Below are 15,585 nucleotides of genomic sequence, written 5' to 3' on the forward strand. Positions count from 1 at the left end.
TCTAGCTATATGGTATTTAGTTGGAAGGTTGGGTTGAACATCTTTTTCATTTTTGGTTACTGATTTTGTTTTTAAATTTTTATTGATAACCTTTTGTTTGGTTGTTCTCCTGTCACCTCAGAGAGCCATTCCTTGTTCCCTGCAATCTTGAGTCCATGAGGGCAGGGACTAATTTTTTTTGCCTCTTTTTGTATCCCTGTCACTTAGCATAATGCTTGGCACATAGTAGGCTGATGAACTGTGGAGAGTGCAATATATCCATCAGGTGGGAAAGAGACACAGATTCATTCCCTGAGTCTGCTGAAGAGGATCCTTATGGCTCTAGTCTCCCTGTGGGGTAGAGAAGAATTTGGGGGTAAATGGAGTCAGAGACCCAGGTCCTGGAGGAGAACCAAAGTATGTTCCCTCTGGTTGTGGGCAGACTGCCTGACAGACAGGGCATAGTTCACTGGGGCAGCCAGCTGGACCACACTCAGCCTGAAGGGGTGGGAGGGCTGGCTGCCAATCTTTCTTAGCAGGGAGGCCAGACCCAGGGTTAAGCAAGACATTGAAAAGCTTAGCTTACCACCCAGGGCTAAGAAATGGGAGGAGAGAACGTGGATTCTGGTTTCTTTGTGGCTTTGGAGTCATCTGCAAGGGAATTTTTCATGGATTGAGAAGGAAGCTCAGAGAGGGCACCTTGGCCGTGGCCAAGGCAGGACTCAGCTGGGTCTCTGTTGCTTTACCAAACTGTCTAGACGTCCTAAGGATGTGTCCTGTACTCCTCTCCCAATGGAGTCATTCTCTTGGTCTAACCCATGTGCTCTTTTCTTTTCAGCTGGCTCGTTTGGAGCCCTCAACCCTTAGCCAAGAGCAGTGGAGTTTCTCTGGATGAGAAATGCTGCTGGTGCTGCTGATTGTGTTCCTGCTGCCCTCTGGCTGTCCTGGACTCCCTTTCTACAATGGTTTCTACTATGGAAATGTCATGAATGACAGGAGCCACAGAAATGGCAATGGAGAAGGTGGGTGTGCCACCAAGCCAGGGGACCTTAATTTTGAGTGTTTAACCAATCAATCAAACAGCACTCTTAAGTGCTTATCTATAGCCTGAACTGGCAGCTAGGTGGCGCTGTAGTGCACAGAGCCCTGGGCCCGAAGTCAGGGACACTCAGCTTCCTGAGTTCAAATCTGACCTCAGACACTTACCAGTTGTGTGACCCTGGGCAAGTCGCTTCACCCTGTTTGCCTCAGTTTCCTTTTCTGTAAAATGAGCCAGAGAAGGAAATGGAAAACCACTCTAGTATCTCTGCCAAGAAAACCCCAATTGGGGTCATGAAGAGTTGGAAATGACTGGAAAATGACTGAACACAAATATTCTGGTCACTGCACTGGGGATACAAAGAAAGCAAAAACAATCCCTGCTCTCAAGGAATGTACTTTTAAGAAAAAACATTTTAATTTAGATCTTAACAGACATCACATACAGTTCAGAGTTCTTAAAAATTCAAAGTTTTGTTTGTCTTTACAGTGCTGTATGATGAGAGCATATTGTTCTCCTGGTTTTGCATGAGTTTAAAAAATAATTTGAAAATGGCTTCCCAGATTTCTCTGAAATCTTCCCTCTCACTATTTCTTAACAGTGCAATGCTATTGTGTTACATTGGTAATTCTCAAAGGATGTGAGGCTAGTTCCACTGGGTGTGCCATGGAATTTTGGATGTTATATTAATGCAGAAAAAAGAAAAAATTTGAAATAATTTTGTTTAAATGCATTTTACTTGTCCGCCCACCACATGTAGTATGGCAAAGCACAGTATTCATAAAACAAACAAAACCTGCTTATTATTTGTATGTACTAACCTCAAAATGCATCAACCTTGAACTCACAGGGAACTCAACAAAAACAGCTGCTCTTATTTAAGGGAAACTGTGAATACTACAGTTTTTTGACTCTCTGTGTTGCCAAATTAAATGTTCATCCCTTTGAACAAAAAGTTTGAGAACTAGTGCATCGCGTTCATGGGTCCCAGTTTGATTCTTCTTTCTCCAATCAATGGGGATCTACTTTGTTTCCAGTTCTTTGCCACTACAAAAGTGTTGCTATGAATATTTTACTGTTGGGCCTCTATTTTTTTAAAATAAAAATTCATTGTAATCACAGCTCATGGACAACTCTTTAGCTTTTAGGTTGGACTGAAGAGGCAGCTTGTCCTTAGCTCCTTTCTTCCACTCTCTTCTAGGTAAGAAGGGAAGCTAGTTACCAACACCAACTCTGTGGAGCTGGTGATTGGCTAATACTTTCAGGGGTATCTTTGCTGTTGTGGGAGGACGTTCCTTCAATGTGTCCTGTAGCTGGGCAGGGACTGGCCTGAGAACTGGCTGCTTCTTCTAGTTGACTCCTCCCTGCCAAAAATAGTCATTCCTGTTTTTAGTTGTATGGTATTTAGTTGGAAGGTTGGGTTGAGCATCTTTTTTCTTTTTCTTTTTGTTTCGTTATTGATTTTGTTTTCAGATTTTTATCAATAACTTTTTGTTTTGTTGCTCTTCTCCTGTCACCTCAGAGAGAGCCATCCCTTGTAACAAAAATAAGAGGGGGAAAAAGTGGTTTAGCAAAACTAACAACTCCATCTAGTCTGATAGTAGATACAAAGTTCTGTACCAATACTCTCCCACCTGTGCAAAGATGAAAGGTAAAAAAGAGGTACATTTTATTCTCTCTTCTTCTGGGCCAAGTTTGCAGATTGTCTTTTTCTCAGGACCTTTTGAAATGTTTCCTTAGACCTTTAGTTGCTCTAATTTGGGTTGTGAGCTGTGGTTGTGAACTGTATGAGTGTGATAAATACTTCGGGACATCTTGATTCTTGACGTTGGCCTTAGACAATTCCTCACCTTGGATTCCCATCTCTCCCAAAAGGTTTCTTCAATGGGGTGAAGTTGGTGGTAGAGACACCCGAGGATCCCTTGTTCACTCACCGAGGTGCCAATGTGACCCTGCCCTGCCGCTACCACTACGAACCGGCACTGACATCCTCTCGTCCTGTCCGGATCAAGTGGTGGAAACTGGGGGAGAATGGGGCCCCCGAACGGGATGTGCTGGTGGCCATTGGGCTGAGGCACCGAAGCTTTGGGGAGTTCCGGGGTCGTGTTCATCTTTTACAAGAGAAGGAGCAGGATGTCTCCCTGGTGATCCGTGACCTGCGCCTACGGGACTATGGACGCTATCGATGCGAGGTCATTGATGGGCTGGAAGATGAGAGTGGTGTGGTGGAGCTGGAACTAAGGGGTGAGCAACTGGGGGAGAGAAAGATACACACACACACACACACACACACACACACACACACACAGAGTGAGAGAGAGAGAGACAGAGAGTCAGAGCCAGAGCCAGAGACAGAGACAGGCAGACAGACAGAGAGACAGAGAGAAAGACAGAGAAAGACAGAGAGACAGAGAGACAGAGACAGAGAGAGAGAGGTGCTTGGGGTAGGGGAGCCAAAGGGAAAGGGATGGGTGTGGTTTGACCCTCTCTGTTCCTAGGGTAGGACTGCTTTCAGAGTATCTCGGGATTTAGATCTTTAAGGGACTCTAGAGATCATCTAGTTCACCTCTTTCATTTCACAGATGAAGAAACTGAGGCCCACACAGAGAAATGAAATGATTTGCCAAGACTTACGCAGGCAGTAAGTCACAGAGCCAGGTTTTAACCCCAAAGTCTCCTGACTCCTCCTTATCTCATGTTCTTTCCAGAATGTTGCCTATTATATTCTTAGTATTTCAGCCCCTGCCATAGCTAGCATTTATATAGCACTTTGTTTTGTAAGGTGCTTTACCTATGTTATCTTATCTGATCCTCACAACCAGAGAGGGAAGGGCTATTCTTATCCCCACTTAACTGAGGAAGAAATGGAATCTGAAAGAGATTGAGTACCTTGCACAGGGTCATACAGTTAGATGTCTGAGGCAGCATTTGAACTCTGATCTTTTTTACTCCAAGTCCAAAGCTCTGTCCACTAGACCACAGTTCATAGCCCATATTTATAGAGCTCTTTTCATACGGTATCTCATGTTATCCTCTTAACAACCGTGTGAATATGATTCCCAATTTATAGATGAGGAAGTGATTTGCTTAGCTCTAAATGTCTGAAGCAGGCTTTGTGTCTGTATCTGCTTGATTCCAAGAACAGCACATGCTGTCAGCATGTCTAGCATGACTGCTAACATGCCGTTGGTGTGTCTAGACTGCAGAAGTCTGCATTTTTCTTCTCCTAAAGTGGGGAGGAGAGAGATGCTAAGAAGCATGAGGTAGGGGGCTTCATAGGATGAATGTATGGGCTTGATGTCTAGTCCTGTCTTCATCTTGGCTGCTTGCTGGCCTTGTGACTTTGGTCTCACTCACTTTGCCTTTCTCTATATTCACTTATTTACCTGTAAAATAGGGCTACTATCTCCCCTGATACCTTCATAGGGTTGTCAGGACTGAATGAGATACCATATGTGAAATCTCTTTGGAATCTGTAAAACTATGAAAACACAAAGAGTTATTATTTCTCTGATTCCCGAATCTGGGTCTATGTGAGTTTCCTGTGTGTAGGGAAGCAAGTTTGGTTGGTGACAGAGGCCATTTGCTGGATACCTCTCCTTTGTGGAAGGGAGGGCTTTCTGTAGTTGGGAGGGCCTCTCTATAACATCAGAGAGGTGTCTCTGTGGCCAGGGTGTCTATAGTCCTGTCAGGCTTGTTGCATCAGGAGCTAGGTAAAGGAAAGGAGTAGATACAGGGTTGAGAGATCCATGGGCTGGTAGGGGGTGGGGACTTGTAGGATTACAAGTGGAATGGGGGATGGTTGGGGGACTGATTAGGGAGCTGGGAGGGAGTAGACTCAAAGCAGTAGATAGGAGAGGAGAGGATGTTAGATGGGACAAGAGAAAATGAAGTAGCTGGGGGTCAGATGTGTGGTCTATGTGGTTGAGAGCCAGACAAGTTATGAAATGAGAAAGGAACCTTTATCTTTTCCATCCCCTCACCCAGACCTCTTCTCCCCAATCCATGCATCTTATTCCTGGTGTGTGGTGCCTTAGGCTTATCTAGTTGTTCAAATGTCTTGCTTTAGGATGTAACCTGAAGCTTGGGATGGAAAGCCAGACAAAGGTCGTGCAGATTCCTCAGAGATCAGGCCACTAGGAAGAGTTTCTAGGGTCTTAGGCCACTGCTGATGGCACCCTGCTGCTTCCTAGAAAATAACAAAAGAGTTGCCTAATGAGGTCACTTGAACCATAGGGCTAGATAATGAGGGCTAACCCTGCCCTTTACCTGGGATGTGAAAGCTGCCACACTGGATTCCTGATCTGGTGGGTTGCTGTCCTTCATTCTCAAAGAGGACCCAAATGACATCACTGTGCTACAGTCAAGTTTCAATGTGTCTGACTGTGGCTGATCAGACCAATATGAGCTCAGAATGCTCTCCCACAGGTCAGACACTAATAGTCCAAGTGAATTTTGGGGGTGGATACTCCAAATTTGGGCATTGCTGATCTGATCACTCAATGGAGGCCTTTCTCAGGACCTAGAGACAGGGCTGAGACATCCGTTTAGCGTTTCTTCTATCTCTCCTCTATTATTCTCCCCATGTACTTTCTCCCATTTCACTCTCTCCACTGGTTTTTTTTCACTTCACATTGGCTTGTATCATAGATACCTACCCGTTCTACCTCCTGCACTCCCAATACATTCTGCTAATATATAGTATAAAGAATAAAGTTTTTCTCTCCTCCTAGACTCTTTGTGGAGCAGTTTCTAGCTCAGATAACTCACAAGGACCTATCCATCCTGACCCTAGGCTTGCTTTCTGCAGAAGCCAGTCCTGACTCATCCATCCAAATCTTCCTTTGGTCACAACTTCTTGTCCTCTCTCTCTCTTCTGCTTGCCAGGTGTGGTGTTTCCCTACCAGCCTCCCCATGGTCGCTATCAGCTCAACTTCCATGAGGCACAGCTGGCCTGTGAGAAACAAGACGCTGTGCTAGCCTCCTTTGAGCAGCTCTTCAGGGCCTGGGAAGAAGGACTGGATTGGTGCAATGCAGGCTGGCTGCTGGATGGGACTGTGCAGTATCCCATCACCCTGCCTCGGCAGCCTTGCGGGGGGCATGGCCTAGCACCCGGGATCCGCAGCTACGGGGAGCGTCACAAGAGGCTACACCGCTATGATGTCTTCTGCTTCTCTTCCTCTGTGACAGGTGCGTGTCCCCTGGGAGATCCTCAGCTTTCCTCTGCATTTGTCTGGTCATAGGTCTCTGAGGAGGCTTTCCTGGATCAGATCGGAGGTGGGGGTGGGGGCTCGGTGACATTGGTCATGCTTTAGCATGGGAAACTCAGCCCAGAGGCTGTGCCAGGGGTCTTTAACTATTAAATCAGAATCAGAGATCAAAGAATCATGTATATTATATATATAATATCACATATTTTATATATGCATATATAGAAATATATGTAGAAATACATATTTAGATAGCTATAGAAATATGTATGTAGAAATATATACACTTAGAAATATATGTGCGTATATCTACGTCTACACCTGTATCTATATATCTTGTTCGTACATTGTTATCTGCATGTTGTCTCCCCCATGGAGGAACCCTCTGAGAGCTAAGATTATCTTCTGCTTTTCTTTGTATCCCCCACACTTAACACGGTGCCTGGCACATAGTAAGACACTTAATAAATGTTTTTAGACTCATTGGATTAATAATAATAATGACATTTAATAAAGGGCATTGATAAAGAGCTTTAAGGTTTGCAAAGTGCTTTACTAAACACAAATATTATCTCATTTGCCCCCTATCTAAACTTTGTATCTTCCTCAGTGTGCTCTGCATACAGTAGGTGTTTATTAAATGCTTACTAAATTCAATTAAAGTATGATCCCTGCTGTGTTGATGGCTTGAACGCTCATGGCTCTCCTTACCCCCAATCTCCCTACAGGACGGGTATATTATTTAGAGCACCCAGAGAAGATGACGCTGGCTGAGGCAGAAGAGGCCTGTCAGGAGGATGGGGCCCACATTGCCAAGGTGGGGCAGCTCTTTGCGGCTTGGAAGTTCTACGGCCTGGACCGTTGTGACGCAGGCTGGCTGGCTGATGGCAGCGTCCGCTACCCTGTCACCCGTCCCCGGCCTAACTGTGGATCCCTCAATCCTGGTGTGCGAAGCTTTGGCTTCCCTGACAAGGAGAGCCGGAAATACGGGGTCTATTGTTACCTACAGAGCTAGGGCTGAGGGGCTGGCCTCCCTTGGCCCCCACCTTCCTCCCTTTCCTTTTTCCTCTCCTCCCCCTGCTCCCCCTCAGGGCTGGTGTATTTATTGAAAGTCTCATTTTCCCTGAGGGTTGTGAGAAGATTTAGATGACTTTTTTTACATTTTTTCAACAATTTGTTTAAACAATAATATTTTTTATTATGCATTTTTTAAAACCAAAAGGGGAAATTGAATTTTCCTAAGATATGCCTTCTCACACATCTTTCTTACCTCTGGGCTCCATCCCTCACCTTGGGCGCCCAGTAGGAGCATAGAATCTTAATGCTAGAGGGAACTTCAGAGATCATCTAGTCCAATCATGTCATTTTATGGATGGAGAAATAGAGTCCCAGAGAAGGAAAATGACTTGTCTAAGGTCACGCAGCAAGTTAGTGGCAGAGCTTGAATTAGAACCCAGATCTCTAATCTCCTAGTCCACAGTTCTTTTAAAGTACCCTGGGTTCTCCCTTTTCCTTCTGTTGGTGGAGGTGGGGGGCTATTCCTTATGTGAGAGGAAAGGAGAGATTCAGGGGGTCCCTATCCATCTTATGTTGACATACAACAAGACAGGGGACTCTGAAATCAAGAATTTGGACAGCTCTTGCTAACTTGGCCTTGTGCCTCTCACACTTTCCTTCTCTCCTCTCATTTCACTGGGGACCACTCTTGTCCAGGTGAGTCCACATTGGTCCATCCAAGAAGTTGATGCTCCAAACAACACCCCAAGCTCCACATCTATGCCTGGTCCAAGGGTTTTTGTGTCTCACTCCCATTTTCTACTTCCTTTCTGGGGAACTGCCACTAGGTCCATGTTTCCCAAGAGCTATAAATGGTGCTATGACCTTTTAAACCAATTCTAGTTCCTTCTTGGTCCCTTTTCCTCCCTTTGTCTCTACCTACATAATTTTTTTGACTAAGCTTTGCTCCGTGGTGAGGTATGTCTGTGGGCAGAGAAAGAATCAGGGTGCTCACGTGTGTACGTGTTCGTTGGCAGTGGATGGGGGAAGTATGGGAGAATTACTGCTCCCCTGAGTTGGAGGCTACTGCCATGGAAATGTTTTTTTAAATGCATCCAATAAATTTGCGAAACAAAGAGTCATTTCTTAGAAGGCATCATCTGAAGGGAGGAATGAGAAGGGAAAGCTCCTGCTGTCTTAGTGAATCCTTGTTGCTCCTGGAGGCTGGATTCTAGGGTCAGATTTATTTTCATTACACTTTCACCCAGAGCTGCAACTCTGAGCTGAAAACATCTTCAGGCTCTCATTACAGATGCACTCTCTGCTCCTGGAGACAAATAATATTATAGTTATCCCTTCCACATCACAGGGATTAGGAGCATAGCACCCCCTTGATCTAGAAAATCCGGATAAAATTTTTTAGTACCAGAGAAGCCTGATTATTATTGTATTAAAAGACAAAATATGTTAACATTATACAATACTATCCATTTGTTTTATGCATTTCTGAGTTTCTAAACTTTTTCTGTGTCATCTGCTGGCCTTTGTGCATTGTCTGTGGCTTCTGCAAAACTCCCTAAAATTCCCATTTAATTTCTTATGCTGATCTGGGATATATCAAAACCTCTAGGGGGAAAGTCATGATGTGGAACGGATAGCTGTATATAGGAATTCCCTTTTTTGATTATGGTAAAACAATTGGAGAGAGAGAGGGGTTCAAGCAGAGAACCAAATGTGGCCGGTGGATTTCTAAGACCAGCTGGAGGGTCTTCCCTCTCTGCTCTCTCCCACTTACCTTTCGGAGGCCCCAGAAATCAAATGTGAAGGATGCATCAAATTCTGATCATCATTTACTGCAAATATTCTTCTGTGATTTCTCCCCCATTTTCTTCTCACTGTCTAATCCTTTCCATATATCCCCTCCAAGCGCATATACCAACTTCCTTAAGTATATTCTGTTTCTAGAGCACTGTATAAAGCCCAGTTCACAAGCCCTTACCTTAGTTGCTTCTTGACCTGAGCATAAAATGAATCCATGAAGACACACAAACAGATACGCATACACACACACATTCCATCGTATTAGCCCCAGTTTCCTTATCTCTAACATCAGGGGGGGTGGATGAGATGACCTCTAATATCTCTTCTAGCTCTAAATATATGGTCCTACAGAAATCGTTCTGATAAGAATAAGCCACAATGAGTTTTACTGTATATGGCTTATAGCAGCTTGTCTGCTGTACACACACCTAGTTCCAAACTTTCTTTGAACAAAAAGAATTTATAACCTGCAGAGAGTTAGCCAAAAAGCCTTTCCATTTCCCCAAATGTCCCTTCAGTAAGCCCTTAGTTCTCCGGCGCCATCCCTTAAATTATAAGGAAAAAAAAGGACTCTTCCAATTTTTTTTTTATTATCATCATTGTCAGTTTTCAAAAATATAAATAGGTGCACGGAACCATGGTGGCCTGCCCGGTCCCGGGGGGTGATGCTCGAACCTTGGATCAGGAGTGGCCCCCAGCCCTGCTGTGACACTGGCTGTGATGGCAGATTGGTGGTGAGAGGAAGCCAGAGAAGCTAATTAATCATAGAGTGGAACCAGCCCCAGAAGCCATCCTCTTTTGAGCTTCTCCTTCCTTCTTGCCCTCCCCATGTACCTTCCTCCCTCTTCCCCCCTCCCCTCTGACTCCTGCTCTTATCACAGACCCCCTACCTCTTCTAGCCCCTTCACTTCTGATACATTCAACTACAGTTCACTAGTACAGCATTCTCCAAGTCCTCTGGCTCTGGAACATCCACATGATCCCACTCTCCCTCTCCCTCTGCTAGCCCTTCTTGGAGATTAAATAACAAATAATTACATTGTTCTTGGATAAAATCAGGAAACAAAAAATAATCTTCTTTATTTAACTTAACCCCCTCCCCGTATCCCCTCCTCCCCCCGTCCCTGCCCTGGTCCCTGAAATAGGCACAACATAAAATTGAAGAAAAGTACCTAAACTCAGACTGTGGGGAAAAATATGTGACTGGAATCTAGTTTTTTTTGCTTTAGTGCTTTGTGAAAAGAAAATAAAACAAAATATTTTGGGGAATGATTTTTTTGGGGGTGGGTATATACATGATGTGGGTTTTTTCCTTTTTAATGTAATTCCTTATATGACAGAAAGCAACAAGAAGGTGACAATGACTCTATGAAATAGTGTCAGTTCCGTAAGGTCTGTCGGCTCATTCTGTCCTTTTTGGCTCTCTGGGGGGAATTGACTGTCTAGTGGGCTGTGCTGTGGACGTTGCTCCGCTGAGGCTGCGAGTTTCGCCTTTGTAGTCGTCGCTTGTGGGTGGCAGCTGTGGAATGGGAGGAGGGCATAGCCATTACTCAGTAGAAGGAGAACAGGGTGAGCCTACTCTGACCCCATTGATGGTTCCCTTCCATCTAGTTCACTCCCTTTGGTTCTAGCTTCTATTTGGTGATGTCAGCTTCTACCGGTATCTCTGGGCTTTGCTTCTTCCCCAGACCTACCTGACCTATCGGGTCTCAGCCATAGTTAACAGACAGGTAGAAAATCTCTGTTTTTCACAATAAACACCCTCATGGATACTATATTCCTAATATGATTCTGCTCAGCTTTATGGACCTATCGGGCCCTGGGGCCAAAGAAGGCAGCTGGGATTCCAAGAAAGTTCTTGGCAGAGGAAAGAATATTAGCATTGGAATCATGGGATCTGGGTCCCAGTCCTGACTCCACCAACTGTGTAACCTTGTACAAGTCATTAATTCTGTCTGGGCCTCAGTTTACTCATCTATAAAATGAGGGGATTGATCTAGATAACCGCTAAGGTCCCCTTCCAGCTCTAATTCTATTATCATATTTTCCTATGACTCCCTACCCCCATTTTTTTCCTAAGTAGGAACTCATGCATTTTTCAAGAGTAAAATTCTAGAAATTCTGGAGGAAGGATGCTTATGCTGAAATCCTTAACTCTCTATGTTAAATCTATTGATTAGATCCTCCCAGGATAGCATGGGAGAGGAAGGAAGCATTGAGTGAACAGACAGAGCCAGTACTTACGGTCTATGCAGGCTATCTGTGGCTCTTCCCAGTGTCCACTAGGTAAGCATCGGATTGTGGGTACATGGCGCTGGACAAAGCCCTCCTTGCACTGGTATCGGACCAGTGAGTTTATTTCATACCGGTCCTTTTTCTGTCCAAAGGTCCTAGCATGTTCGACGACAGGAGGGTCTCCGCAAGCCACTGTAAGATTGAGAAGGTGTGGTGAAGCAAAGATATACGTATTAAAATTTAACATCTTATTTTTCCCCCAATTACATGTAAAAATAATTTTTAACATTTGTTTTAAAAAGATTTTTGAATTCCAAGTTCTCTCCTCATTGAGCAGGCAAGCAATTTGATATAGGTTATACAAGTGCAGTCATGCAAAACATATTTCCATGTTAGTCATGTTGTGAAAGAAAACACAGATAAAAAAACAAGAAAAATAAAGAAAGTAAAGAAAAAGTATGCTTTGATCTGCATCCAGGTTTGATCAGTTCTTTCTCTGGAGATGGATAGCATTTTTCATCATAAGTCCTTCAGAATTGTCTTGAATCATCGTATTGCTGAGAATAACTAAGTCATTCACAGTTGATCATTATACAATATTGCTGTTACTGTAAACAGTGTTCTCATGGTTCTGCTCATTACACTTTGCATCAGTTCATGTAAGTCCAGGTTTTTCTGAGAGCATCTTGCTTGTCATTTCTTATAGCACAGTAGTATTCCATCACAATCTTATATAACAGCTTGTTCAGTCATTCTCCAATTGATGGCCATCTCTTCAATTTCCAATTCTTTGCCACCACATAATGACCTGCTATAAATGCCTTTGCATATATATATATATGTGTGTGTGTGTGTGTGTGTGTGTGTGTGTGTCCTTTTCCTTCTTATTTTTTTAATCTCTTTGGGATATTGACCCAGTAGTGGTATTGCTGGGTCAAAAGGTATGTATGGTTTCATAGCCCTTTGGGCATAGTTCCAAATTGCTCTGCAGAATGATTGAATCAGTATACAACTTCATTAACACTGTATTAGTGACTCATTTTCCCCATATATCTTCCAACATTGTCATTTTCCTTTTCTGTCATATTAGCCAATCTGATAGATGTGGGGTGATAGTTCAGAGTTGCTTTAATTTTCATTTCTCTGATCAATAGCAATTTAGAGCATTTTTTCATGTGACTATAGATAGCTTTGATTACTTCATCTGAAAACTTCCTGTTCATATCCTTTGACCATGTATCAGTTGAAGAATGGCTCTTATTTCTAAAAATTAAGCAAAGATATTTTTGAAAGGGCTTAGGGCTTCTGGGTTAATGAGGACTTCCAGATTAACCTTAGACTGTACCAAAATACAGCCACTTCTGGGATGAGATGGGTAAAGGAATGCAGAGAAGGATGATAGAGAACAGATCAAAGGCACACACTATCTACGGGACCCAGGGGCACGCCACTTAACCTCATTAGGCCTTACTTTCCTTATCTGTAAAGTGAGATCTTGACTATGTGAACCCGTAGGCCCCTTCCAGCTCTATCAGCCCAGTCTTTTGCAATCTCCTCTTGCGAAGCTAGTCTGGCTCTGGGGCTTTGCTCCCTCTGTCTCTTTCACTGGATATTTCTACCTTTAGACTCTCCCTCTGCTCATCCATGTCTGTTTTTTTTTAGGCTCAGTTCAAATCCCATCTCCTCCCTGGAGCCCTCCCATCAGACCTTATCCCATCAGTATCTTTTCCTCCTCTGAATTTCTGTAGCACTTGTGATCTACAATACATCTTACAATCTAGTCTATCATATGCTACTTTATATAATTTTCTAATTCTTTGATTGTAAGCTCCTCAAGATCAAAGTCCAGATTTTCTACCTCTGTTCCCCTCACAGAACCCTGGATAGATAGTGCTGTGCACAGAGTAGGTAAAACAGAAAACATCTCTTGATTTGGTCTGGGTAGTCCAGTGCCTCCCTCAAAAGTATCCTCCTGTATTCAGACTCTGAGATAACATTTCACCTGGAAGGTAGTTTAAAAAGGGCATATTATTTCAACATTTGGTTCAGTGCAGAGAGAGGCTTCCCTCTGGGAACAGAACAGAATCCTGGGTGAGTTCCTGGCAGCTGAGACTCTGAACAAATGGACCCCTTATTGTGGAATTTTTATCTGGATTCCTCTGGGATTTAGGAGAGTAGGAATAAAGGTTCATGGGCTTCTCCCTTGTCAAATCATAGCCAGAAGATCACAGATACAGAGCTGGAAGGGAACTCAGAGGCCATCTAGTTCAATCCCCTTATTTTACAAATGAGGAAACTGAGGCCCAGAGGAGTTAAGTGACCTAAATAAAGTCACACTGGTAGTAAGCATCAGATATGACATTTGAACTCAGATACACTGAATTCAAAATCTTGAGCTCTTTCCATTGTACCATGATGATTCTCCTAGTTTACATATATGGAATCTAGGTGGCGGAAAAGTTAGGCATTTGCGCATGGAGCAAGTGTGAACTAGACTTCAGGTTTGTTGTCTCCCAAGTCAGCGGCAGATAGATAGATAGATAGATGGATGAATAGATAGATAAACAGACAGACAACTATAGATAGATATTGACATATATCTATCTATAGATATCTATATAGAAACCTATATATCTATATCTTTTATACATTTATATCTATATCTATATATCTGCCTATAAATATATCTATATCTATCTATAGATCTCTTTCAATCTCTCTCTCTCAATCTCTCTCTCTCTCTCTCTCTCTCTCTCTCTCTCTCACACACACACACACACACACACTCACTCACTCATACTGTCCCAGTCTTTGAATCATCTTGGTCCATTCAACTGGGGCAATATTCCTCCTGTGAAGTGGATGGGATTGTAGGATCACAGGTTTACAACTAAAAGGGGTTATAGAGGCCACTGAGTGCAACTCTCTCATTTTATAGGTAAGAAAACTGAGGCCCAGGAAGGCTCTTGACAAGCCCATAGATAGCACGTGTCTTAATCTGGACTTGAGCCCAGGTCCTCTGATTCCAGAGCCAGTGTTCTTTCTTTGTAGGCCCTAAGATTCTCTTAGTGTTTGCTGTGGTGATGGCCTTAGCTTACCTGTGCCCTTCTTACACGTGAATGGCAGGTGATAGTTGCAAGGGACATCATTCCATTCACCCTTCTCATGCCAGATCATCACTACGCAGTCTTCCCCAGTGGCAAAGAAGTTGTCTGGCTGGTTGGGTCTCCAGTTCTCAAATTGCTGGGGACAGGATATGGGGCAGAAAGCGAGAAGTTGGCAAGGAGGAAGATGAACCCCTTGCTTCTGTCTGTGCTCAGTCCTGGCTTTCCTCAAGCTCCCTTCTCCAAATGTTCTACATCTTGCTCCTCATGTAGTGAACCTTAGTTTGTCATTAGAGCAGAAGCTGCTTAAAGCCTGGTGGCATTGTCTGTGGTACCTTGGAGAATGTGCTTCTCTGATTATATAACCTTGGCCTTCTACCCTTAGGATCTCAAAACATTCAATAAAAATTCACAGAATTTGCTGATGACACATGTCATTTTCTCTCTTTGGGGGGAAACTAAATGATCTGATTTTTCCAGTTTGGCCTGAAATGTTTATGTTAGAAATATGGGTTAGAACCCATGAAAAAGTCCAAAGAAGATTCTGTGGGGTTTTCTTTTCGGGAGAGAACACTCTCCCTTCCCCTTTCCTGATACCTGTCTTAGAAGTCTTAGCTCAAGTTCCATGAAACTTTCTAAGATCATTCCAGCCAGTAGCTATCAACTCTCTTTCAAGCCATATTTTATTTCTTATCTCTATCACTCACTTGGTGCTTATATTGTTTCATAAACTACCTTTTCACGTTTTTCTGACTAGATGATAATCATCTTGAGGGCAGGCACTCTGTATTAGGCATCTATTTATCTCCCCAAATGCCCAAACACAGCGTAAGTGATATTTAAATATGTGTTGCTTTTTTCCCCTTTCCTATGTCCCTTTCCACAAAGTTGAATCTCTATCCCAGCTTTTTAACTAATCAGTCAATAAGCATTTATTCAGCACTTAGTATATTCTAGGCACAAGTCTGGGATTCAAAGAAGCAGCAAAAAACAGTCCCTGCTCCCAAGGAGATTATAATGGGGGAGACTATATTAAATGTGAATTCTAGTTATTATTACTCTGAGCCCTTCTTTTTTTTACTTGGGTATCGTAACTCACCAAGGGGTGTCCATCTGACCAACGGAAATCACCTTCGATAGTTCTGTCATTGAGTCCAATCCATTGGTAGTCTTGGGCATTGTCTGGGGGGAAGCAGTGGAA

The 15,585-nt window shown here is 43.4% G+C and overlaps 2 protein-coding genes across 2 annotated transcripts in view; one reads left to right on the forward strand and one right to left on the reverse strand.

Moving 5' to 3' along the window:
- Nucleotides 1-877: 877 nt before the first annotated feature.
- HAPLN3 (hyaluronan and proteoglycan link protein 3) lies at nt 878-7,243 on the forward strand. The gene is made up of 4 exons (XM_036736913.1): nt 878-1,001; nt 2,894-3,262; nt 5,906-6,208; nt 6,957-7,243. Exons 1-4 carry the CDS (start codon nt 878-880, stop codon nt 7,241-7,243), a joined length of 1,083 nt encoding a protein of 360 aa, XP_036592808.1.
- A 3,208-nt stretch (nt 7,244-10,451) lies between these two features.
- Nucleotides 10,452-15,585, reverse strand: part of ACAN (aggrecan) — an 85,204-nt gene continuing 80,070 nt past the window's right edge. The window contains exons 16-19 of the mRNA XM_036735915.1: nt 15,484-15,566; nt 14,379-14,523; nt 11,290-11,472; nt 10,452-10,564 (exon numbers count right to left, since the gene is read on the reverse strand). Coding sequence (XP_036591810.1) covers nt 10,488-10,564; nt 11,290-11,472; nt 14,379-14,523; nt 15,484-15,566 — 488 coding nt within the window. The 3' untranslated portion in view covers nt 10,452-10,487. The remainder of the gene's footprint in view (nt 10,565-11,289; nt 11,473-14,378; nt 14,524-15,483; nt 15,567-15,585) is intronic.

Source organism: Trichosurus vulpecula, chromosome 8, assembly GCF_011100635.1.
Source record: "Trichosurus vulpecula isolate mTriVul1 chromosome 8, mTriVul1.pri, whole genome shotgun sequence".
Classification (NCBI taxonomy): domain Eukaryota; kingdom Metazoa; phylum Chordata; class Mammalia; order Diprotodontia; family Phalangeridae; genus Trichosurus; species Trichosurus vulpecula.

Bases quoted from the DNA above. Each gene is read 5' to 3' on its own strand.
- HAPLN3 (XM_036736913.1), top strand. From the start codon at position 878: ATGCTGCTGGTGCTGCTGATTGTGTTCCTGCTGCCCTCTGGCTGTCCT. The intron at 1,002-2,893 runs GTGGGTGTGCCA...CTCTCCCAAAAG, and splicing joins CAGAAATGGCAATGGAGAAG to GTTTCTTCAATGGGGTGAAG. The intron at 3,263-5,905 runs GTGAGCAACTGG...TCTGCTTGCCAG, and splicing joins GGTGGAGCTGGAACTAAGGG to GTGTGGTGTTTCCCTACCAG.